This window comes from Monopterus albus, unplaced genomic scaffold (genome assembly GCF_001952655.1).
Source record: "Monopterus albus unplaced genomic scaffold, M_albus_1.0 scaffold397.1, whole genome shotgun sequence".
Classification (NCBI taxonomy): domain Eukaryota; kingdom Metazoa; phylum Chordata; class Actinopteri; order Synbranchiformes; family Synbranchidae; genus Monopterus; species Monopterus albus.
The window spans coordinates 226,270-251,899 of record NW_018128277.1 but is presented as its reverse complement, the minus strand read 5'-3'; the positions used below and the strand labels follow the sequence as shown (position 1 = coordinate 251,899).

General features: G+C 46.9%; 1 protein-coding gene across 8 annotated transcripts in view; it reads right to left on the bottom strand.

Moving 5' to 3' along the window:
* The window catches only part of LOC109951589 (echinoderm microtubule-associated protein-like 6), a 54,562-nt gene that overhangs the window by 3,833 nt on the left and 25,099 nt on the right, over positions 1-25,630 (bottom strand). For 4 of the 8 annotated variants that reach the window (XM_020586181.1, XM_020586175.1, XM_020586180.1 and 1 more), the window contains 35 exons: positions 25,331-25,458; positions 24,428-24,565; positions 24,161-24,302; positions 23,851-23,965; positions 22,698-22,910; positions 22,453-22,620; positions 21,656-21,762; positions 19,803-19,921; positions 19,358-19,544; positions 19,174-19,279; positions 18,387-18,480; positions 17,815-17,915; positions 17,125-17,327; positions 15,823-15,934; positions 14,823-14,950; positions 13,662-13,803; positions 13,008-13,160; positions 12,795-12,926; positions 12,312-12,400; positions 11,362-11,538; positions 10,924-11,158; positions 10,486-10,612; positions 8,463-8,477; positions 7,379-7,387; positions 6,341-6,419; positions 6,134-6,263; positions 5,878-5,976; positions 5,467-5,487; positions 4,784-4,957; positions 4,193-4,401; positions 3,519-3,676; positions 2,148-2,262; positions 1,879-2,067; positions 932-1,104; positions 548-710 (listed from right to left, as the gene is read on the bottom strand). In XM_020586181.1, the coding sequence (XP_020441837.1) occupies positions 548-710; positions 932-1,104; positions 1,879-2,067; positions 2,148-2,262; positions 3,519-3,676; positions 4,193-4,401; positions 4,784-4,957; positions 5,467-5,487; positions 5,878-5,976; positions 6,134-6,263; positions 6,341-6,419; positions 7,379-7,387; positions 8,463-8,477; positions 10,486-10,612; positions 10,924-11,158; positions 11,362-11,538; positions 12,312-12,400; positions 12,795-12,926; positions 13,008-13,160; positions 13,662-13,803; positions 14,823-14,950; positions 15,823-15,934; positions 17,125-17,327; positions 17,815-17,915; positions 18,387-18,480; positions 19,174-19,279; positions 19,358-19,544; positions 19,803-19,921; positions 21,656-21,762; positions 22,453-22,620; positions 22,698-22,910; positions 23,851-23,965; positions 24,161-24,302; positions 24,428-24,565; positions 25,331-25,458 (4,650 nt within the window). The remainder of the gene's footprint in view (positions 1-547; positions 711-931; positions 1,105-1,878; positions 2,068-2,147; positions 2,263-3,518; positions 3,677-4,192; positions 4,402-4,783; positions 4,958-5,466; positions 5,488-5,877; positions 5,977-6,133; positions 6,264-6,340; positions 6,420-7,378; positions 7,388-8,462; positions 8,478-10,485; positions 10,613-10,923; positions 11,159-11,361; positions 11,539-12,311; positions 12,401-12,794; positions 12,927-13,007; positions 13,161-13,661; positions 13,804-14,822; positions 14,951-15,822; positions 15,935-17,124; positions 17,328-17,814; positions 17,916-18,386; positions 18,481-19,173; positions 19,280-19,357; positions 19,545-19,802; positions 19,922-21,655; positions 21,763-22,452; positions 22,621-22,697; positions 22,911-23,850; positions 23,966-24,160; positions 24,303-24,427; positions 24,566-25,330; positions 25,459-25,630) is intronic. The other 4 variants (XM_020586177.1, XM_020586176.1, XM_020586178.1 and 1 more) reach the window with 4 other exon arrangements.

The window sequence follows — 25,630 nt, the reverse complement described above, 5'->3', positions numbered from 1 at the left end:
ATTGATATTGGATTAGCATTTGTTGGATATGTGTAAAATTATGTGTGTTGTCATATCAACTGTCTTTACATGCTTGAAAGAATAAATAAATCAAATTAGTTACCTTTAAAATAAAAACAAACCATTTACATGAACTTTTCTCTCTGTGCTCTAATCTGCAAAAATAAAAATAAAAAAACAGCCAATTATGAAAAATATTCAAAAGTGTCCTGTGTATTGCATCACCATACTGCTCGGCTATTTGACACATGAAAATCATTTATAGTAAGGTGGAGTGTGCACGTGATGGGAGTGGATACCACGGACACAGCATGGCGCGCGAATGGACAGGTTTTAATAACCTCTTATGTCAAATTGTTAGAGCTTATTACAAACAGAGTCCTCTTCAACAACCTCCAAGTCCAAATGCAGTCAGTGCTCAAGTCAAGTCACGAGTCCTAAAATCTGGACTTGAGTCAGAATCCTGGACTCAAGTACAACAACACTGATACATATGTTTATGTACCTGCATATAAGAGCAGTGTGTGCACAGTATATACGTGCGTACCTGTATGTAGCAGCTGTCAGCAGAGAAGTCCAGCTGCAGGATGAAAGCAGGGATGTCGCTGCAGTAAACCAGTCGGGTCAGACTCGCTCCTCCGCTAACATCATACACGTCCACAGTGTTCTCTGCCGAACCGACCGCCAACAGCCTCCGATCTGGACTGAACCTGCAGAGTTCACACACAGCAACACCCACTTAACATGTAGCGCAAAATCCTGTGTCCTCACTCCACCTGGAAAGATACGCAGGATGAAAACACGTCCATTTCCTGTTTTGTTTACACCATGATGATGTGGACGTGTCAGATTTCCAGGACTTGGTTCATGTTTATTTGTATGAATTTGAAATGTTTGTGAAGTGCACATCTTCTTTCCGTCCCTCTCCTACCGGATGTCCTGGATGGCGGCACTGCGGTCTCGTTTCTTCGCCCACATCTTGAGCGAGTTGGCAAGGAGGAGAAGGAACTCGCCATTCCTCATCCCCACTGCCAGCATCTCCCCGTCTGTGCTGTAGCTCACACATCGGGCTGCATGGCTGACACTCACCTTGTTCAACAGTTTCTACAAGGAGACAGAGGAGATTTACCACTCATCCAATATTAGTGTATAGAGAGATGTACAGGTTTTCACTGAAGTCAGCAGCAGCAGGCCGACCACAGCCCGGCCTCACTGCCACTGCGCTCTGCGAACTTTAGGCCTTACTAAGACTTTCTGTCAGACCACCGAGTGCAGTTTCATGTCCATAACACGGCATTATGGAAGCACCGTCAGTTTAAAATCAGCTTGCCCTGAACCCAATCAGTCAGCTTGAAGAAAATTTGTATTCAAGACTCTTTAAGGCCTAAAATTCCGTTCACTGGATCTTAGACTCTAAGACTTTTTAAAGGACCTGCAGAAACCCTGTTATGGCGAGGATCTGGGCCGCAGCAGGAAGCAGCTGTTCTCAGAGGAGATGCTCTAAACAGCTGCTGTCTACGACCTGCTGAGCAGTGAACAGCAGACAGAGCCAGAGAGCGGCTGGTGAACACAGTGGAGCATTTAGAACTCCAAAGGTTTCCCTCAGGAGATGGTGGAGACCAAACCCAGAGTGAACGGCGGGGGGGACACTGTGCATGGAGGAGCATGTTGACCTGTTTCTGCTGGAGGTGGAAATAAGAGACTGATCAACTTAAAAGGTAATGATTTGTCAATCCTGTGTCTGCTGCCACCAAGTGGTCAAAAGGTTGCTGCAGGTTTGACATACCTGTCATGTACAATAAAAGCTTAATGGATTCATTGAGAAAATGAAGTAGTCGGTGTTTGAGCACTTCAGAGAGAAGCGGCCGCGGTCTGTACCTTGTCGGTGAGGTCCCACATCCTGATGGTGGCATCGTCGCTGGCGCTGATGCAGAGCTCTTTAGCAGGGTGAGCGCTCAGACCCCAGATCCCTCCCCGAGCGTGGCTGTCCAGCAGCAGGTTGGACGCTGCGTTCTTCTCACCGACCTCGATGATCTTCCCGTCCTTCGTCCCTACCAGGATCTTACCCTGAGGGAGACACAGGACTGATGTGGAGGAGGCCATATGGCGAAGATGGAAGGGTGAAGATTAAAATCAAATGTCCCCACCTTGCCTCTGCAGACTGATCGGACACACTCCACCTGCTGCCCTGTCTCCAGCTGGAACGCCCGACAGCGTTTCATCTCCTGGTCCCACAGCTTCACGGCGCCGCCCTCCTTAGTCCTGACACAGACGCACTTATCAAATCAAATCAAGTTTATTTATATAGCACTTTAAAAACAACATCCAGTTGACCAAAGTATCTTACATGGCAGAATAAAACCACAATAAATGACTAAAATAGAATAAAAAGTTCAGTGCAAAAATAAAACAGCCTAATAACTCAAGATACACAGATGACACACGTTCAATAAATTAAAATTAAAAGGAATGAATCAGGCCCTACTGTGCATTAAAAGCCAAATAAATAAGTTTTAAGCAATGATTTAAAAGTACTGAGGTCAGTAGCTGATCAACATTAAAAGGTGGACTATTCCATCATTTAGGGGCTGCAACAGTAAAAGCACAATCATCCCAGCGTTTATATCTGACCCTGGGAACCTCTAAAAGAAACTGGATTGAAGATCTGAGAGACCTGGTAGGTTTGTGCTGATGTACTAGTTCAGTGAGGTAAAATGGAGCCAAACCATTAAGAGCCTTAAAAACAAAAATCAGCATCTTAAATTCTAAATTCTAAAATGGACTGGAAGCCAGTGGAGAGAAGCCAGTACCGGGGCTATATGCTCAAATTTCCTGGTACTTGTCAAAAGACAAGCAGCAGCGTGTTGCACCATTTGGAGACGAGTGAGGGACTATACTATGGTTAACACCATAGTATAGAGCCTTGTGATAGTCAAGTCTAGAAGTGATAAAAGCATGGACTGCAATCTCAGAAACATTAAAAGAAATCTTGCTTAACAGTCTCAGGTCTCAGGAAGAAGCTAGATTTCACAACTGAGTTGATTTGCTTGTCAAACCTCAAGTCGCCATCAAACATCACCCCTAGATTTTTTTACAGTTGACTTCAGACGTCGAGCCAGGGGCCAGGCCCTGGTTAGAAGCAGTTAGGTTTGCCAGGTCACCAAACAGCACACACTCTGTCTTATTTTCATTGAGATTTAAAAAGAATGATGCTGAAAACGGCCGATGGACAATATACAACGCCAATATTAGCTTGTTTGTTTTGTTTTTTTACATTGTTTACTACACTCCCATAAGGAACCTAAAGCTAAACTCACTGACGTGGTGCATGAATGACTAAAACAAGAATGGGGAAATAAAGGAAAACAATGAATCTGTAGTTTTAATTCAGTGTCTCAACTGTGACAAAGTGTTTGTCTTATAACCCTGAAGAAGCACAACAATAAAACGCTCTGTAATAAAAGAAAACTGTTGTTCATGTCATGATGATGTTTGGAAGCTGCTGGAGCGGTACTCACGGCCTCTCCTTGCCGCCGGTGACGATGAGTCCGTCTCTCAGCGTGGTGTACATGGTGAAGACCGGCCCGGTGTGAGCCTTCGCCACTACCCTCAGCAGGTAGTGGTCCCGCCACACGTACACATCCCCGTTAACGGCTCCGCTGAATGTCAGGTTATTCTGCAAACGCACAACATTAACAAATACATCAGCTTCAAAACATTACTGGTTATTGAACTGTGCTCCTCTCTGTTACCGGAGGGGACAGGTCTGAGGCAACAGGCCCCTGGACACGGACATTTAGTGGCCCCGGCCCTCCTTCCGTACAAGCCAGCTTCTCCACTGTGTCCATCACTTTAATGCTACAGCTGGTAAAGGTGGAGCTGATGGTAACTACCTTATATACTTATACTGGGAAGTACTTTCCATCCTGCTGGGTAGCTGGTGGATTTCCTACTGGGATCAATAGAGTCTGATGGTTCTACTGGGTTTGGTTTGATTCATCTGGTTCTGGACCTGAAGTTATCAGGTACATGTAGTGTAGTAAAGAGTACATGGTCTGTCTCTGACATGGAGTCACAGGATGAAGGAGGAGAACGTGGAAGTACTCAGGTAAAGTACAAACAGTACAGAACTTGTACTTTGTTACTTTCCACCACTGAAACAAGAACAATAATAAATGAGCAGTGAACTCACAGCACCAAAGGCAACAGACAGCATCGTCTGCATCCGGCCATCCTCCACCGTCCCCACCACACCCTTCTTGTACATCAGTGCACCGCCCGCCAGCGTCCAGAACTTCACATGTTTGATTCCCACCGACACAAACTGAGAGTCCGAGTCTGGCCGGAACTCCGCCACGAAGATCCGGTCCGGGTGTCCGGCTTTACTGCACACCCTGGATCCTGCAGTGGAGACAACGCTGTCGTTTCATTTGGTATTTTGTCCTGTGCTGACCAAATTAATATCTTTACAGTGTTTGACCGCTCACAGCTCGTCACCTGGACTGACTCTGGCCTCCTGAGCTGCATCAAAGGTGTATCAGTTTTTGAAGCAGACACAGTTACTGAGTATTTGTGGCACTAACTACTGTTGATCTGAGCCAACCATCACCAGGCTCCCACTTCTTTAAATGTTATAAATACGTTTATTAACAGTGGGACTGAACAACCCTATGCATGACTGCTTCCTAATAAGCAGGAAACAACCGTGCTTCCTACTTCCTACCCAGAACCTTCTTGCTGACGCCTCAATGAGCGCTTGTTATCAATCAGATGTCGGTCTGACCTTCCTGCCAGCGCCACACAGTGATGGTGTGTTCAGGTTCCACCCCGACGGACAGCAGCAGCTTCCCTGTGGCGCTGAAGTTAATGTAGCTGACGCCTTTAGAGTGAGGACAGCGGAGGATGGACAGAGTCTGTTTACTCATCGCGTCCCACACATGGATCAATGGAGTGCTGCCTGCACAGACACCAGGGGACAGGATGCAGGCTTAGGCTTCATTATATCATGAGAAGAAGTCACAAACATAGGAGCAAAATGTGAGGGTGACTAGGGGAAACCAGAGCAGAGGGATCAGTGCATTTCTCAGACACCCTGAGAACCAGAACGGCGTCTACACCAACTTGGCAAGGAAAAGGTTGCATTGTGAAATCTCCAGATCTGCAGAATTTTCCACAGGTACTTAAAGGCCAACAAGAAAAACCTCCCTGCTCTCAGATGTATCACCAGAGGAAAATGAAAGGGCTTTGATAAGAGTATAAAGAGTAAACGTTAGAGACAAGAAGTGAAACCAGCAGACGCCTGGAGGACACATTTTCTGGTTTACGCTGATGCTGCAATGCAACTAGAACTTCTACAGACAGCACTTGAGTTACTGCCAACAGCCTAGGACTCGTGCGGCAGGTTGCCTCTGGGTTTCAGAGTGTCTGTCGTGATGGGAGAGACAGTGAGGTTGCTTCTGTTTTTACCTGGGAGTTCACTGATGTCACCTGAGGTGTTGTGAGAGCGATGGAGACAAATAAGGCCAGCCAAAACACATACACACAAAAACAAAAACATGAAACCTGCAGTGAGTCGTTTCATACAGGTGAACATCAGCCATGACAGCAAACACAGACATCTGTGGTTGAGCTTCGCTGCCTAAGTGAGGCTAAGCTACATCATGTGTGTTAGACTCAAACTTTTATAAAAATGTACTGTACATCTGCTAACTGCTCTCAATGTTGTCAGTGATATTAAGCTTCACCCTGTTTGTGTTCTCTCAGTGGAACAAAGTAAAGCAGGCAGGAAGCAGGGGCGAGAGAAGCAGGACGACTTAGTAAAGAAACAGGCTGCCATGCAGAAAGAGCAACAGGCATCCTCACATACACTGAGCGTACCGATCTGTCCAGTAGCAATGATGTTTTTGTACTTTGGGTGCTGATTGACGGTCAGACAGAGGATGTCGTCAGTGTGCTCCAGGTAGAAACTCTGAATTCCTGCAGTACAGATGGACACGCAAACACATCACTCTGGTTTGTTTGTAACACACTGAGGCGTCCCTTTACTGTACGTTAACTAGAGGCCACAGACAAAAGAGGAAATATGTGAGGCAGCATGAAAAACATGCGGGTCCATATGTGCTGCTATGGTTACCGGTGCTGAGGCTGTGGACAATGGCGGTGGCAGCAGTGTGGTAGACGATCTCAGTGCCTTCGTTGAGGTAGTGCAGGTTGTTACGACAGTCGAAGCCCCGAAAACCAAACACATGGTCCAAAACCAGGTCCTGCAGAGGGCGGAGGCAGACAGGTGAACAGGGGGAAGGACAGACAGGCTGAGAGACAGACAGAAAGACAAACATACCTCCACCAGTTTTTTCTTCTTGGACACGTTGTTCTTCAGCAGCTTCTCCGGCTGTGGTGCTGCTCGACTCACCGGAGGCCTGGAAGATCAGTTAATCACATAATCAATCAACCAGTCAGTGATATCCCAGTGTGAGACAGAGAGGTGGAGGAACAGTCAGTGAGACAGCATGGTCAGCCTGCAGACAGCACTGTAACTCACACAGACAGACAGCAGAGGCCATAGATAGAAACCCACAGATTCCTCATGAGCTGCTGCCATGTTGGTACAGGGAAACCTCGTGTGACGGCAGGTTTGCTCGTATTTTAAATCATCATAACTTGCCGAATTCACAACAGATTTTCCAGCTGTTTGGTTTGTTACAGATACCAGAAGTGTATTTATGACACAGCAACCTTGTTTAAAATAAATCCTGGAGTTTCATACCAAAGCACTGTCTTTCGTAGGGAGTGACAGATATTTCTAGAATACAATATTTAAGATAAATTAGTTTCTAAGCTTATTCTTTTGTCCTGCTGCAGTCTAAAATGGCTGCCATGAGATAATTTTGATACCACAATAGCTTAACAGTAAATAAGAGAAATAAATTTAAACAGTAAAGTAAATGTTCTAAAATAACATCTGTGAAATGTGATGTGATCTTTTTCATTAAACAACCAAAAACCAAACCCTGCTCCAATATGGCAGCAGCAGAGACACAGCTCACAGGCTGACGAGGCCTTTATGTGTTTATATCTAGTAGAGACAGACAGGACAGATGCAAACAGATGTTTCTTCTTGTGGCCGGCTGTAATGAACTGTTAGAAAGTGGCCTATGACCTTCTGTCACATGTTAAGTAAACAAAGCCTCTCCTACTGAACACACTGTAGTTACAACTTACTGTGCAGTTACTTTGACAAACATACAGCAGCTTTATAGATGACCTGAAAAATGACCTGTAAGCTCAGGACAGTGTGAGGCAGTGTCGACAGGAGTGTGAGAAATGCACACACAATGAAGAGGCAAACAGCAACAGACGACAGGTGGACAGGTGTTACCTGGATCCCCTGGACAGCAGAGGGACAGAACCAAGGTACAAAGCTTTAGAAAACACGCACACACAATCACACACATATACAGAGAGCACACTCGCTCAGACGCACACATATAAAGGCCTCGTGCCTCAGACAAGCCAAGCGGGCTCTAGCTACATGCTAACAAAATGCTACCATGCTACAGGTGCTTGTTCCTATTTTTGAGCTAACATGCTAGTGTGGCTAATTGTGTGAACAGGCTAACGTGCACAGGCAACCTGAGAGTCCGGAGTCAGGAACAAACAGGGGTGAGGTGGGGACATGTGGTCTCACTGCTGCAGGCAGCTTTTATCTGGGAGCAACACTGACTTCAACACTGCTCAGGAGGGATCTGCACAGGTGATTTAGTGCAGGGGTTCCTGTCCCCATACCCATAATTCTTTGGGGGATATGAACGGGAAGTCTAATATGTTGGCAGTGTCCCCATGGGTGTACAGAAAACTGCCACTGCATCACTGTGACACTGAAGCAAGTTAAAAACAGGAGGGTTCTCAGGTTCTTTGATTTCTCAGTGGATCTATGGGGGTTTGTTCTGGAGGGACAGAGGTAATGATATCCTCAGGAAGTGGAAGTCACACTGAATCAGGTTTGACTGAGCTACGACAGAAGGGAGGAGGAGAGGCTTTCATTTTGCAACTGATTTAAAATGAGAGGAAGTAGAGGATGAAGAGAAGAAAGAACTCATGTAATTTATAATCGTTATAAGAAGAACTAGAAGAATTAACACAGAAAATATTTTTCCTGTCACCACCAGATGTCAAACACACAAAACCATACAGAGTCCACCAACTCAGCACAATCTCCCAGAGAGGGTCTGAATGACTATCACAGCACTCAGCCTAAGAATCGCACCAGTGTACGGTTTTCTCTCTTACTCAGGATGTTCACCCTCACTCTCTTCCACCGTCACCCCCCCAGACTGGATTTTGGAAATCAACTGCCTCACCACACACTGTTTACCTGGTTTTGTAATAATGCATACTGAACATATAACTGAACCAGACCTGTCTGAAAGTCATCCACACAGTCGGTATCAGGTGGTACTTACTTGACAATGCCCTGCCTCCAGGGGAATGCAAGTTAAAACACAACACAGATATTAAGAGTTTCTACGAGCAAGGCAGAGAGCAGCAGCAACACTCAGGAAGAAAGGGCACCACCGACGGACAGAAACAAGCAAGCAGATGCTGACGCAGCCCATGTGACTATGCCAGCAAATCTGGCTGCAGCTTCTGAGTCAAGACGAGAAGTTGTGCACTTAGCTGTATAAACAAATCAGAGCTGGGCAGATGTGTGGAAATGTTCATGAGCTGTCACAGCCATAATGGGGCTTCTGGGGGGACAGAGGCACAGGCCCTGGGGAGACTCATGAACCTTTGCACAGCTCTGATGTGACTACATTTCTTGTTGGGAAGCCAATCGAAAAAGTATAAACATGAAACTGCTACAAAAACATGCAAAATGACTAGAAAGGCCCAAATCCTATTTTTTTACCCCAACCCCTCGTTTTAAGTTAACCATCAAAACAGATTTACAAGGAGCAGTGGCTGAGATCTTCCCCTGTGAACTGGGACAACCCTTCAAGACGTCATCGTCGTCGATAGTTAATGACGACGGTTAAGTAAACAGATGTAACGAGTTGCTGTCAGAAAGTTTGAATCACACAGCGCCGTCTTCATCAGTGGGGATTTCTCTAGCGTGGGCTATGAGCACCAGTTTGTGATGTTCAGCAGCAAATAAACAAAAATGGAAGGACAGGGATAAGCTTTGGACACCAGGCAACGGGGAGGCAGGTGGGCTGTCATATGTGCCCATGGTCCTAGTAGTTCAGTTAGTCATGTTTTGGCAAATTAAATGTTAGCTTTTAGTTTTGTCCCTGCAGAACGCATGTGAACCGCTGAGGTGCCCTTTGTTGCCAAGTGTTTTGAAGAGAAACGCTCATCAACACTGAAGTGATAATAACCAGTTATAGTTATAATAATCTGTTAGCATGTGCAACATGGCGACATGCAGCAAACTGAGCTGTGACAAGGTCCCGGGACCGTGCAGAAGCCTGAGCATGCATGAGATACAACATCCGTTTGATTTAAAGAAGCACACACACACACACACACACACACACACACACACTCCAACAATCACTGGGAACACACAGTTACAACGACCACTGATGACACACACTAAGACAAATCGTTCATGAAAACACAGAGAAAAGTTTCAGCCCAGTTTCTAAAGACAGTCTCAGTGCGACAAAGTCAATGAAGCAGAATAATTCAAGGGACATCACAGCAAATGTCAAGAACAGCAACACACACACACACACACACACACACACACACAGTTTCTGAAGCTCTGAATTGTAGGTAACAGCTAATATCCTGGAAACTCTTCCCCACAGTATGTTCCTAAAGATTTGCTGGTGTTTAGCTGTAAATTACAAAAAGACCCCACAGTCTTTCTAGGAAACTCCAGGCCTGTTTGTTTTTGAACCACTGTTCACTTCCCTGCTACATAATCGACCGTATTTTAAACTTGAATACGATGAGCACAGCTTCTTCCCCTGGGCCGTCAGAACTCTGAATACTATGGAGCATGTTAGTTACTTTCTCCATGGCTTCATGTAACCGATAAGAAATTGAACAGCTGCACCAGTTTTCCTTGGAAATATCCTTGTGATTTACAGCTAAACACCAGCTTCCATGAAATTAACTGGAATATACCGGGCCTGTAAAATAAAGTGTTGCCACACTGCAAATGTTTTACAGAGTTTGAAAGCTGTTAATCACCAGAGGAAACAGTCTGACGGGACAGAACCAACTGTGTTCGCTTCACTTAACATGAGCCAGTCTACACACAAATCTACACACATGTTCGACTTTACGGTTTCATGGTTCACTTATATGAGACAGAAAAAGACTTAAGAATAAGGATTTTCCTCTGTTTACGTTTCAACAGCACGTCAGGTAAACGTCTGAAAAGTGCTCTGTACCCTCAGTTGTTTTTCTGTTAGTAACCGACAGACTCGCTGGGCCTCGTGCTACAGTGCGGAGCGTGATTGTATGTGTGCATACCTCTCCTCAGCAGACAGCTCCTTCAGCTGCTGGTGAGGTTTGGTCCCTCTCATCTCTCTGATGCTGATGGCATACATCTTAGTGGTGTAATCCACCGCCTTCTCCCGGGCAACATCACTGTCGTAGCCTTTAAACACACACACACACACACACACAAACACACAATGAGTGCTGCAATCCGGCCTGCTGTTGTTTCTGACATTTACCTGCAGACAGCTCCTCTGTGGCTGGCATGACTGCTGGCTGTTCTTATAACCTTCACATCTTTAACTGAAGGATCTTGATGCTTTCTCCACCGCTGCGACTAATTGTTGCCGCTCTATTCAGCACCACCACTGCTGGGTCTGAAGGTGTGGGCACAGGTTCAGGTTCTGGTTCTGGTTCGAGGCCTGTGCAGAACCATGTCATAACAATATCATTAAATACACAAGCACACACCTCCGTCCTCCTCAATGTCGTCGTCCGACTCCTCGCTGTCCACAGGTGGACAGTTGTCACGAATCAAAGACCCCTCTGCCTCTCCGCCGACCACACCCCCTTGCTCCCTCGCCCAGATCATTAGGGCAGTGTCGGCCCCGCCCACTGTCAGCAGGGTGGAGTCGTCCTGGGCCCAGCGGATGTTGGTCACCTGGGCGCTGTGACCCACGTAACGCTTAAAACGAGCGTACTGTCCCTGGAGCAAGGAGGGAGAAAAGAAACGCACCTGTTTACACCAGTGACTCTGTGGAGCAAAGTCAAATGTACAAGATTTCCCTTTAAAATCCTGCAGAGGAAAAGTAAAGAGGCAGAAGTAAAGAACCAGAACCTCTAAACTGGATCAAAGGGCAGAACTGGTGCAGACGGACCCCGACACTGTAGAGTGTGTGTGTGCCGTACCCTGACGGGGTAGCTGAACAGCTTGAGGAAGCCGAAGTCGTCTCCAGTGGCGAGCAGCGTTCGGTCTCTGCTGAGCGACACAGCGTTGATGTCGGTGATGTCGCTGTGCGTCGGCCAGATTCCCTCACAGCTCGAACCCAGGACGCACGTCCAGCTGGACCACTCCAGCCGCTCCAGCTGTGCACACACATACACAGAACAGAAAACACACAGTCACACAAGAATAAGATAGAGACAGAAAGAGAACCAGGAACCTGGGACCCTGAGCCAGGGTTTGTCTCTCTACAGGAGGCTGAACGTTACCTGTGCTGTTCACTGACTTATCCAGAGCACACCCCCACCCTGTAATAATTCCAGCCACAGTGGCTTTTGTGAACCGGGCGCTGCTACTGTCGTTTAAATCCAAAAACCATCAGGAGAGCAGGAGCCTGTTAAACCCCATCAGGGGTGTTCACCCATTTTTATCCTATACTGGTTCAGGTCTAGTCAAAGTGTCCCCACCACCAGCAGCAGACTGAGCAGTGGCCCCATGGACGTGCACACAGCTCTCGCTGCATCACTGTGACACTGAAGGAAACTTAAAAACAGGAGGATTCTCAGGCAGGTTCTGCAGGAGGTTTGTTCTGGATGGACGTCAGAGATGATGAGAGCCTCAGGAAGTGGAAGTGGGTCATGTCTGTGTGAGTTATAAAGCCATATTTGAATTTAATTCTCCTCCCTCAGTATCTTTGGTTCCCTTCCAACTCCCCAGCGCCCCCTGGAGACGTGTTTGTCTCTGTCCCGCTGACAATCCATCTCTGTCTCAGACTATAGCCTGTGATTTCTCCTCGGCTAAAATATGTCTGGAAAGATGAGTTAAAATACAGGAGTACGGCAGGAGTTTTATTTCCCACCTCACGTGATGCTCAACTTGTGGAAATGGTCGGCCACACACACACACACACACTGACCTCAGAGTTTCTGATGGTTTGTCTTTTTCCTCTCGGGGCTTCAAAGAAAAGTTGCTCTTTGGCTCCTGTGTTCACCTGCAGCAGCTTACCTGTAACACACACACACACACACACACACACACGCACACATACATACACACACACGGGAAAGAAACTTAACACCTTAAAAGTTTACAGTGTGAATAGGTAAGAAAAACTAAACAACCACTGTTGACTGCTACAGCGGTCCACCTCTACGTCTTCTACTGTTACACCACCGTGTGGATCCAAACTACAGCAGCTGTGATGTCACAAACCCCCCAGGTACGTCCAGGTGTTACAGTGAGATTGAAGATGAGCTCAGAGAAATGTTCCCCCTCCAGCAGAGGAGCATAAAAACAAACTGTTCATACACCACCGTGCACAGAGATGCTCCGACGTCACAATGAATGAACAGCAAGAAAACACCTGAACAGCAGGTAAAGACTCGGGACTGTGTGTTACCTCGAGCGTCCCAGTCCATGTGTGTGATGTAACTGGACGCTCCTTTGCAGATCCCCACTCTCTTACTGCTCAGCACGTTGTAGATGTCCACAAAGCCGTCATGTGACGCCACCGCCAGGTATTTACCTGAGTCTGAGTCAGATTCAAGTGGGGATGAGTGAATATGTCTGAGCAGAGACAAACTGATGACTGTGTTAATGAGTGTGGGCGTACCTGGGGAGAAGCGGATGTCAGAGATGGCGTCGCGGCGATGGTGGAAACTCAGCAGATCCTCCAACGTGTCGGCGTTCACCACCAACACGCTGCTGTCGCTCAAACCGACCGCGAGGGCCTTCCCATCAGGAGAGAAGGCACAGCAGCGACCGCCTGGACAGCACACACAGGGGCCTACCTTCAGCTCGCTCGTTTCTGGACCCTGAATCTGCTTTATGCATCTATGTAGTGTTGTGGGAGGTTCACACAGTCGTTGGTGCTTTGGTGGAAACTTTGAACCACATCAGTGTCAACCCACTGCTGCTCTGCTGATTTTACCCACAAGAGCACACAACGATGAAAGTCATCGATGGAATAATGATTCAGTACCAACCAAGCTAGACAACAGCAGCTCATCAGGAGATGCCCTCAGTGTCTGCAGCCCCAGCCAGGTAAAGGATCACCTACTGCCACTACTCCGTTTTCATAGAAATGGCCTGATAATGTTTGCATTAGCACTACCATTGGTTATTATATCCTAGGATACTCCTTATATTGTAAATCCTTTATGGTGCATTTTTGGGCCCCAGGAGGATCAGCAGCCACTGAAGGAAAAGCTAACGGGGAACCAGATAAATAAACAAACAAAACTGGCGGTCTGCTCCTTTATCTGACCTCTCTTCAGCTTGCGGACGGCCACCATGCGGTGATTGGCTGACGTCTCCCAGAGTCGCAGGGTTTTATCATCGCTGACGGTGGCACATATGGGGAGGAGGGGGTGTGGGGCCAGACCCCAAACCTCGCCCTCCATGTGACCCTGCACGCACACACACACACACACACACACACACAGTAGGAAGACAGACATTTAGTGTACGTCCCTAAAGACATCTGCAGACAAGCCAGATGAGATCCGGGGGCCTGAAGCCTCTCAGGGCCTCTGCTTAGCTTCACATATGGAGTTTTTCTATAATCATAACCAGGACAGTTGAAAAATGACTGTGTCCGATACACCAGACTACACAACAGTAACACAACTAACTGTGAGGCTTTAGGTGGAACTGACGGCAGCCTCACACGGTTTACTCGCACTGACTTCTACTGTTCACGTTAAACTGCACCATCACCTGTAAGTGCATTCACAACGCTGACACTTAGAAAACATCTCCCATCTTTCTCTTTGTCATACTGTTGTCGTACTGCTGTCATACCATTAAAAATCACCTGAACCTGTCGGTAACTACACAACAGCTATACCAGTACTACATCTTAACCAGACATCCATAGCACACACCGTCACACACTCTGCATGCATCACTACACACCCACATCAGCAAACACCAGCCTTCATGCAGCCAGAGCACACAGACTAAACGTGTTCAGCAACACAGAAGCGTGTCGACAACGTTCAATACATGCTGTGTGTGTGTGACTGCTTACTGATCTGCAGCAGGCAGCTCTCCTCACCATGGCAACAGATGTCACACCAGACTACTAACTATATAGAGTCCCTGAGGTACACACACACACACACACACACACACACACACACACACACACACACACACACACACACACACACACACACACACACACACACACAAGACCCACCTCCATGTCTTCACAACCATGTACCCACACGCTGGCCGCACTCACTGGCATACTGCATCCCCTAACCATCACAGCTAAACATCTAACCCGACCCCGACGCTAACCTAAACCTGGTTTTCTCTTGAACCTAAAACCAGGTCTGAACCCTCAAACGGCCCTTCGAAGGGGCCACAGTGTCCTCACAAATATGGTTACAAATTCAATACATGCACACTCCCAGTATACCTGCACCAGCAGGGTCATGGGCCCAGTCTTGTCAATCTCCAGAACCTCTCCGTTTTTGGTTCCCACCAGGATGTGGCCGTGACCCAGAGTGATGGCCCTGATTGACGGGTTGTCCTCCAGCAACAGGCCTGCGCACACACACACCAGTCATCACAACGGAATTTAACTGTCAGTAATCACGTAGTCGAGATACATGTAGTGTGGTAAGAAGTACACGGTTCGTCTCTGACATGGAGTGAAGTCCAGCACTGGAGTAAATGTACTCAGGTACTGTAAATTATGATCCTAGAGGAGAAGTGGGTACAGCTATGAAATGACAATAAACTCAGCTTTATCTTTCCAGTTTTCACTAAAACAGAGCGAGACTCAGCCACAAGGTGCAGCTGTACAGCAGTGTGTCTCTCTGCCACAGTAACAACATCTTTAACAAGTATGTCGTCTGGTTCCTGCTTCTTCACCGCGTTGTGTGAAGGTCGTGGTCCTGGACTCGTCTAATTCTGTCTGTCTTGGCCACTCCAACACAGCCATAAGCACAGTGTAAATGACTTATTTACACTTCATTCTGTTTAATTCAACATATTTGCAATATCCACTTGCTTTGCATATTTACACTTCATTCTGTTTAATTCAAGGGCAATTCTGCACTTTACTGAAAACATATTTGCAAACAGCCCATTACAGTAAATGATGGTGACTGTAGTGTATAATCAGTAAATATTAATGTTTTGCACACATACACAGCAGCATAAAACCAGACAGCAGAACCTACTGAATAAAATCCCAGATACATTTAAAATAGAGTCTGTGTTCATTAAAATGAGAAACACGGCCTTTCATTAGAGTCACACAGTCGCACATTAATTGGCTTCATCCTCCTGAGCTTTGGCCAAAAATCAGTAAAGCTGGATTAACTTGGCAGAACTTATGGCTACGTCACATGGTAGAGGTACCGACCAGGGCATACTGAGTGGCGTTGTACTGTGTGTGTGTGCGCGTGTACCTTTAGAGTCCGGGGACAGAGCCGCTCTCTTGATGGCGTACGTCTTCAGACAGCGGTCGAACATGTCATCCCACAGCTCCACCACGCCGTCCTTCCCGCCCGTCACAAAGCCCTGAACACACTTGATTTAATTACTTTGACTGACTTATTAATAGTTAAAGATAAATAAGTAGGGGCCAAACCATGTGACACATTAATTCAGGAAAACAGAAACAAACATGTCAAGATTCCTCCCACTCCTGTTTTCCCTCAGTGTCACATCCTTCCTTCCCTCCTTCTTCTCCTGACAAGACTTCTGCCTCGTCCTCCTGCTGAGATCTTCAGACATGTTCCACGTGACTCCGTCTCCTCTGAAGATTTACACTCACTGTCTTTTTACAGCCTTTTTATTTCAGTGTAACTCTGAGCTGTAAATATTAGATTCCACCATGAACACTGCTGATGGTAAACTATTACAAAACACAGGCTCTTAAAAAGTGGGCATCAGGAGTTATTGTGAAAAGGTAAAAAAACAGGTTTAACAGAGAAACAGGTTGAAGAGATACTGTAAAACCATGTTAAACATGAGCTAACAAAGAAATGAGATTCTGGATTTAAAGGAGTTTTTGGTAAATCCAGACTCTCCTGGCAGTCTGTCTGTAAACCCTGCTACACAGTGAGACAGACGCTGAATGAAGACAGCGAGGTGAAGAAAGAACAGAGAGGAAGAGGCAGAGACACAGATGACACGTCTGTTTGGGCATTTAGCCGACGCTCATGTTCAACATGACTGAGGCCGAGTGCGACGCACACACACGCTGAGGAGGATGGTCTGGAGCAGCAGTCGCTCTGTTTAATCGACACCTGTCGTCCTCTGAACACCGCACTGACTCAACGCACACACACACACATTATGTAGGAACTGTGCACAGAGACGACAGCTGACATTATGCTGAATTCCAGCCACTTTAAATTGAGCTAGAATTACTGCTTTATGGCTGTACGCCTCCAACAACCAGTCCGAATCAGGGAAATAGGACAGAGGTTAGTCACTGACCTTGATCTCTGACCTGCGACCTCATGTTACATATTTACAGTCAATCCATAAGTTAGTCTCTAATTTAGAGATGACGATATGACACAGACCAGAAGTTGAATAAAGTTTGATTTAAAGTAATAAAATATCATAAAAGTCTAATAATTGTTAGACAGTGCTGTGATGAAAAGGGGCAGGTCTGCCTGCGAGCTCTGGGAGGTGACCAACAGGCTAAGATCACAGATCCAGGCCGCTGGGCTCTAAACCTTCAGCCCTGCCCTCCTCACCTTGTCGAGGGAGAACATGGCGAACACCGGGCCGTCGTGGGCTTTGACCGTTTTCAGCAGTAGCGGTTCCTTCCAGATGTAAACGTCTCCAGTGGTGGCGCCGGAGAAGACCAGCGCCTCACTGCGGCCGTAACACACCGACATCATGGTCTCCGGCCGGCCGACACTCCTGAATACACCGCGCCGGAAGGTCAGACCGCCACCTAGCAGGCAGAGAGAGACGCAGTCAGTCAGACGAAGCCTTACTAAACTACCTGATCAGGGATGTAATTCTGTCTTTGGAAGGAGTAAGTCGCACTGAATCTACAAACATATGCATCATGTGCACATTCACATGTGCCTGGGGTAAACAGTACCTCACAGGAGGAGTATGACCTTTTACAGAACTGTGGAAGCTCATCACCAGGTCAAACTACAACAACTCACTTCCTGTAGTTTTCAGAACACCTGGCTGCACATCTGGCTACGTCAGATTCATTTGTTGTGGAACGCTGCTGTTGCAGCAGCTAAAGGTCAGCAGACGACCCCAGAGTATAAATGACTTTACGGTGAACAGGTGGGGAAATAAATGTAACACAAATGGCAGGTTCAATGCCAGAAAACATTAAGTGGCAAACTACACGTGGCACAAAAACTACTACAGTAATGAGGATCTATGTTTGACTGAATCCGACCTTCCTCCGGTTTTACCTGCATGCTGCCAGAATTTGATGTGTTTGATTCCCACAGTGACCAGTCTGTCCATCAGCATGGGATTACACTTCACCACAAATATCTTCTCCTTATGACCCCTGCAGAAAAGAGACGCAGCTTCATGCACGATAAAGACTCTCACAGGAAACGTACTTTGGCTTCCACTGCAATCTGACTAGTAGCAAAGTAGTAGAAACAGCCAAAGTTAGTTGCATCAGTAGTAGTTGTACTAGTACTGGGAGTAGTGACATCAGTGTAGGACTAATGGTAACTGTTGCAGCAGTAGTTGTGGCGGTCAGTTACCACACATCCACTGCTATAACAAGCAGTAACAAAATACCACCTGGTACTAGTGCTGGCTGTAGTAACAGTACTTGTGTGGGAGCAGTGGTAATGATGGAGGTAATGATACAAGTAGGAGCAGAAGTACTACTAATAGTAATACCTGTGGTATCAGCATTAGTGAGTATCTGAAGAGGAGTTACAATCGCAGCAGTGAGTATAGTAAGTAGCAGTTATAAACGCCCGCTTTTAGTTTAGAGAAGTATTAGTCGTACTTTTCACAGTACCTGGCAGTAGCGAGTTTCTCTCCTCTCTTCCAGTCCCAGACTACGATCGAATGTGCGTCATCGACTCCCACTGACACCAGACTCTTTCCATCAGCTGCAGGGAAAACATAAAAACTATCTAACAACTTCTCCTGAGTAGATGTTAAAGTACCTTTACTGATTCACTCCAGGTTGTCCATTTTCTGGGATTTGTGTCATTTTTGTGAGTAAATAACTAGAGTAACAACAAATACCTGCACTGTGTGATGCACATCACAAAGCCTGCACCAATAGTTTTTGATGTAATCCCACAAAAACAGCCATTTTATCACGTGTGCTCCCCAGATCAGGACTTTGTGTTAGCTAGCAGCTCTGTTGGCCCATCCTTTACATTACCATTTGCTCATTTGATGCTTTTGTCCAAAGCAGCATACAAATGAAGTCCAGTCCGAACCACAACAGCACTCGGTGACAGCAGGACTAGGCACTCATCTGCTAAACGTAGTCAGCGAAAAGCCTCCTACACCTGAATCAGAGATGTCTGCAGGTGGGTACTGTGCTAGTGGCCACTATTACAGACGAGCCATTAATAGTGGAGTGACATGAGCTGTACTGTGCTGATCACCACACCAGATGTGCTGCTGCGGAGGGTGGTGCAGCAGCCAGAGATGACCGCCCCAATGTTTAGCAGGTAAAGCTAACCATGTTCACCACGGCAGTCTAGCAAACACGCATACGAACATTCTCAGTCTCAAGGCCTGGAAGCCACACCAGTCCTCCCAGAGACAGACATGCACACACAGGGTACCTGAGAAGTCCAGAGCACACACTCCTCTCTGGTGAAATCCCTTCAGCAGCGAGAGGCACTTCAGTGTCTGGATGTCCCACACATGGATGGCCGGGTCCCTCCCCACCTGCACACAAACAGTGGGCACTTTAACATATACTTCTCATCATGGTCAGTTAGAGCACATGCGTGGCGCTGTGTGAACCTGTCCCGTAGCAGCGTAGTCCTTCAGCGGGTGGATGCTGAGGCTCAGGATGTCGTCATCATGCCCGAGGTAGAAGCGCTGGCTGTGCAGCTGCCGACTGTAGACCACGCCCACCGCAGCCACGTGGTACACCACCTCCCCTCCCTGCGTGTAGAACAGGTTGCTCCTGCAGTCGTAACCACGGTATCTGCACAGAGAAGTGTCACAGTTACCAACAAAGTGGATCTGAACGGCTCCTTTCACGGCTGTGATTACTGAGCCTTTTCTGACAGCGTTCACCTCAGAACGGCTCCACGATAAAACCGACCAACCTCATATGACTGCTGAGTTTTATGTAACAGGGACTTTTTCAGAATGAGGCCAACATGTAAAACTGCCACTGCATTTATGTAATGAGGTTCATGTCTGAGGGGGTTTTATACACGCTGACGAGCTGAGGTGTTACCCATGAACAAACTGCAGCCGGAGGCCTTGGTCTGGTCCTCTCTGCCTCTTCAGAGAGCCAACCTGCTGTTTCTTCTCTCTGCTCTGCTGACGCAGCTGAGGCAGGTCCTCTTTATACACCTGCAAAACACATACACGGAAACATTCACGTTACACAACTGCCTCATCAGCTGTGGCACTAAAAACGCAGCTTGTCCTGAGGGTGGCACTAGAGCAAATCAAAAGGGACCATCATCGTCTGTGGAGCAGAACGATTCAGGTGCACACAGATCAGGATCAGAATCAGCTTTGTCGGTCTGGTGTGTTGAGCACACAAGGAAATTGACTCCAGGACAGAAGGAATGTGCATTAGGAAATAAAATAAAAAGCTCATAAATATAAAATACATGTGTATACACACAGTCTAGATGGAGTTTTCAGACAGATATATACAAAGGTATATTTCCAAGGTAATACACCGAGGGTTGTCGTCCTGTTACACGGCCACAGGTTAAGTGTTGATCAGAGTGAAGGCCCAGGGGAAGAAACTGTCCTTGTGTCTGGGTGTCTTAGTGCACAGTGACCTGTAGCGCTGTCCAGAGGGGAGGAGCTCTGACAGTTTGTGTCCAGGGTGTGAGGGGTCTGCAGAAATCGCCTCTGCCCTCCTTCTCCTCCAGCAACCTACTGCCATACACTTCACCAAAATCTCCACTCTTTCTGTGAATCAGTCAGACCTGACCACACAGAAAATAACGTCCCTGTACATCACAGTCAACATCCACAAAGCCACTTAGAAGTCACAGGAAAAAAACCTCATTAACACACCAAAACTCTGAAAGCCTGAGAGTTCAACTAATCCAGTGACGGTTCATCCATAATACAGTGCAAACAGGAGCTGCTAAGAGCTAATTCAGCTACAAAAACAAAAAATTTCCGGGGTGGGCCCAAAAAAAAAAAAAAAAAAAAAAAAAGGCTAGAAAATGGGGCTCAAGTCCTCCTCCAAAGCATTATGGGAACAGTAGTTCCCACACAAAACAATGTTGGCGTCATAGGCAATTGGAAAATGTCTTGAGGAAAACCTGGTCTGATTAGCAGATACGGCATCCAACCCACTTTGGATGGTGCAACTCTTATCTAGAAATATGGCTGAGTTTATTAGAGAAAATGAAAGTGAACACACTCTGCAGAGAATACGCCTGCTCATTTTTCATGCAAATTATTCTGCCAAGGGTGAGTCGGTGTGTTTCAGCTGCCTGAGAGCTTCACAGAAAGAGGCTTTGCTCCCAGGAGCTTTGGGACTGGCAGCGCTCCACTCTCTCTCTGCTTTTCATTTACAAAACCGAACATTTCTAGAGCTGTGACTAGACCTTCTTCACAACCTCTCCTGTTTTCTCTCTACTGTAAAAAGAAACATGTTCTTCTTCCTCCTGGGTGAGTGCGATGGGAAAAATGTCTTAACTCAAACACTTTCTCTTACCACTGACAAATCTAAACACACATTTTTCTTTCTGTCTCTCTCACACACACACACACACACACACACACACACACTCTTTGAACTCTTATCTCCAAACACCACATTATTGCGGCACGTGTAGCAATGAGCTCATGGTAGCTGCAGGGACATGTGCCGGGCTGCGGCTGGCGGAGGAGATAAGGCGTGTTTCATTATCACCATGGCAACAGCCCAGAGCCCTGCCGCGCTCTGGCTGATGGGAATAAGAATGAGAAGCTGATAGAGTGCAGCGTCCATTAAAACACACTCAGCAGCGTGTGAAGCCACTCCAGAGCAGCTGAGGGTTCGCTGCCTCGCTCAGGGGCCACGGGTCCTCGTGGAAACAACCCAGAGAGTCATGCCTGTCAGGTAGGTCGTACCTGGCGGTCATAGCTGATCTGCGTTTCCTGCTCAAGGTCGGAGTCGAGCTCCGGGACGTCTGACACGTCGCTGTCAGACTCCTCACTGTTGGAGTCTCCATGACTGTCTGCAGAGGAGACACAGACAAGTTCTGTTCAATCATCTAGACCAACGTTCAGACATCTACCCACACTGTTCATTACACTGTAGAGCTACTTATTAGTTCAAATCTGACCTCCCGTACTTACCGTGTTCATCTTGGCTTCAATTTGGCTGATTAAGAACACCAACAAGAAAAGCTGGAACTGCATCAGGACCTCAGAACTCACATGAACTCCTAAGGCCAACTCAGGAAATCTGGAACTCATTCAAAGGATTCTTGTAGCTGACAAGGACTTCTGACACTTCTAAAACCCTAGATGTACCTCAGGGATCTTTGGAACTTTCCCAGTGACCCCTAAAGCATACTTAATTACCCACTGCAATCTCTTGTACACGTATTACAGTACTTAGCGGCTAACATAGTATCCTGATATTGCGCAGTACTGTATACTGGTGTAGCCCTGCTTGGAACTCCCGAGGGATGCTACACCTTACTCAAGGCAACCTGTCAAATACTGAAGCAATGGCACTCCCACCAAGACCTCTACAGCCAGGAGGAGAACCTGGAACCACTGACAAGACCCTTGGCATGTTTAAGAGGACCTCCAAAGAGTCCAGAAACCTTGAAACCCTTACAGGACCTCAGGGATTTCCACAAAGACTCCTGCATCCAACAGATGGCTCTGATCTCCTTCACTCTGCCCTGTTGCCCTACCTTGTGTGTTGATGTCCAGTCCTCCATTCATGACCGACTCTGGCAGAAACCTCCACTGGAAGAGGGTGTGATCAGCTCCACCTGTGGTCAGCACCCACTGCAGGTCATGTGACCAGCGAACGTTGGTCACGTGGGCCGAATGGCCGATGTACTTCTTGAATTTGGCACCTTTCAGAACAGACACAACTCTCAGTTGACAACAAAAAGACAAGGCAGAAAGCAACAGAGAAAGAAAAGCTAGAGACCTTTCCTCAGACAGGGGAAGCGGTAGAGCTTAACAAGGCCGTGGTCGTCTCCGGTAACAAGCACGGCGGCGGCATGATTGGCAGCTACGGCGTTGATCTCAGTTTCATCAGAATACTTAGGCCAGATGCCGCTGACCTCGGGGCCCAGGACACCACTCCAGGATGCCCAGCGCTGACCTTTCACCTCCTCCTTACTGACGACCGACTTCCCCACTGCAGCAGAGGGAGGGAGAAAGATGAGAACAGTGTGTGAATAAGAAGGCGCTAGGTTATTTCTCTGCAGATGCTACTGAAAACTGTAATTCAGCAAAGTTTTATCACCAATAATGTCTTGTAAAAGCAAGCAAAGGGAATGTGTGGATTTTAATCTTCCACAGCTGCTCTCAGTCAAAGCAGAGCTGGTTTTGTGTTTGTGTAGACAGTGAACAGTGTCCTGCAGCCCTGTGTGTGTGTTTGTGGTTTGCTCTGACATCTAAAGACAGTTCCTACATTATTTTAATAGGGAACACTACAGCCTGTTATCAAGTGTCACTGCTTGTAATATGATTTGCTAATGCCAACACAAAGTTTCCTAATGCTGCTGTCGCTTCACATTAAGATGTCAGACTCGGACTCACATGAAACACAACCTATTTGTGACTGAGGTGAGCACTGATCGCCATCAATCCTCAAAATTTAATCTACAAATCAAGATGGGGTCATTTAGTTGCCAGTGGTTAAGTTGTAAATCCATCCGGCAGCGATGAGACGTGACACACCTCCAGCTCCTCACCAGCTCATGTCCTGCTGCTGTGTGGAAAACTACTGGCTGTGTGAGCAGCATGAAACCATCTGGGCACACAGACGCCTCTCATGGTGGAGTATTAAACTAAAAATCTCATCATTTTCCTTCTTATAATTAGGACTTGTTTTCTTGAAATGTAGGCTTTATTCTCATAACTCTGATAATTAGTTCAAGTATTTTGAGAAAAAAGTCAAAGCGTGAAGACATGCTTTCTTGTAGTCCAAGCGATCTGAATCCTTAGACACAGCACCGTCACTGAATCACCTGATACGTACCTAAAAACCATGTAGCTATGAAAGACTAAATGAGTCAGACTGTTAATCCTGTTAGACTCCTAATCCTATGAAATTCTTTAAACATTACACTCACTGGGCATTCGGTAGAAGAGCCGCTCTCCAGCTCCGTTGTTGGTCTGCAGGAGTTTGCTGTCTACAGACCAGTCCAGGTGTGTGATGAAGCTGGAGGATTTACTGCATTCTCCTACCTGCAGACAAACAGAGTGAAATAAAGAGTTACAGCAGAGAGCTTCTAAACTTCTGTAGTTGATGTATAAGGAGTACTTATTTTTGGCTAAATCTGTATCTCAGACAATTTTTTTTTTTATAGCAACAGCTATCACACCTGAAGCATGTTAACGGGATCTTGGTGGTCGACCTCTGCCTGTCCACTAAGTCCCTACCTTCTTGTATCTCTGGGCGACAGCGTAGACGTCCACCAGTCCGTCATTGGACCCGACAGCGAGGTGCGCTCCGTCTGGAGAAAACTTCATCTCATGTATCACCTCCTTCCTGTCTTTGATGTGAACGACCTCCGTCATGTCTCTGGGTCAGGTAGAGAAAGCGTCCTGTTAATGCCACTCACAACAAACCAAGTTCAGATTGTAATTCAGCTAATGTTTGTATTTCTCAGTGCACGGCTGACATGTCTGTGGACGTGTGGGTGTTACCTGACTCTCAGCACAGTGAAGGATCCATCCTTCATGCCCAGAGCCAGCTGGGATCCGTCCACACTGAACGCCACACTCCGCACTGCCTCCTCCATGTTACAGCGAGCGATGAGGGCATGATCCACCAGACTCCACAACCTGACACACACACACACACACACACCGTCAGATACAGCTAGACTCTAACTTAATGACCTGTAGCCTTCCCAGAACCTGTAATGCTTCAGCTGTAGACTGAGATTGACAGAGCCAGGCTCGTATCCACAAAACCTCTGAAAGTAGCTCTGACTCCAGAAACCACACAAGGTGTGCATCAGTATTGGCTTTAAAACTCCTACGTTTCTGGTCCAAGAGTAAGCAGAGAGAGCGAAAACAGTGGCAGTGTTGACGGGAGCCTGTCGTGTGTGGATACACCCTTAAAACCTTTTGGATTTACAGTACGTCTTGAAAAAGACAACACAGAAACAAACATGATTTTTTCCTTAATTTCCATTTCTGCCACTGAACATGCCCCCAGAGTCCAGGTAAATCTGTGAATGTTACTACAGTAAACTGCATATGTGCTGTGCTGGAAACAGAGAAGCAGCAAAGCATCAGCCAAACAAAAACAGGAGGGGTGAGGAAGCACTTCCCCACTTCTGTTTCCATCACCACCTGTGTTCAGCTGACTATGTGTTGTCATGTATAATTGGTCCCACAGGAAACTCCTGAAACACTGAAAATAAACAGTGAGCAGATGCTGGAGGTGAACAGAAACAGTAACCACAGGAGATTGAGTCTCTCTGGTGGTTTTGTGTCTGTTTTGAGAATATTTCGCAGATGGCCAGGGGCTCCCTGACCCTCTGGCCTCCTGACCCTGGGCGTGCTAGGCCCGTCCATTCATCCATCCATGCCTGTATTGACCTGACGGAGCGGTCGTCACTGCCGGTCACAGCCAAAGGTTTTTTGGGGTGAACGTCTAGCGCCCAGAGCTCGCCCTCGCTGTGTCCCTGCATGATCAGCAACGGTTTGTCCCGGTCCCTCACCATCACCTGGACATGCAAACAGATGCATAATCTAAAATAAGATGTCTTGATGAAGACCAGGCTTCCTCTGGTTGAAAGCAGAATATTTTTTACGCCACTTAAAGCTCTGTGGTACAGAGGGATAAGATACATCTGGCATTAAACTGTCTGTGGGCCAATGAGGAGCAAGTGTTCAGCA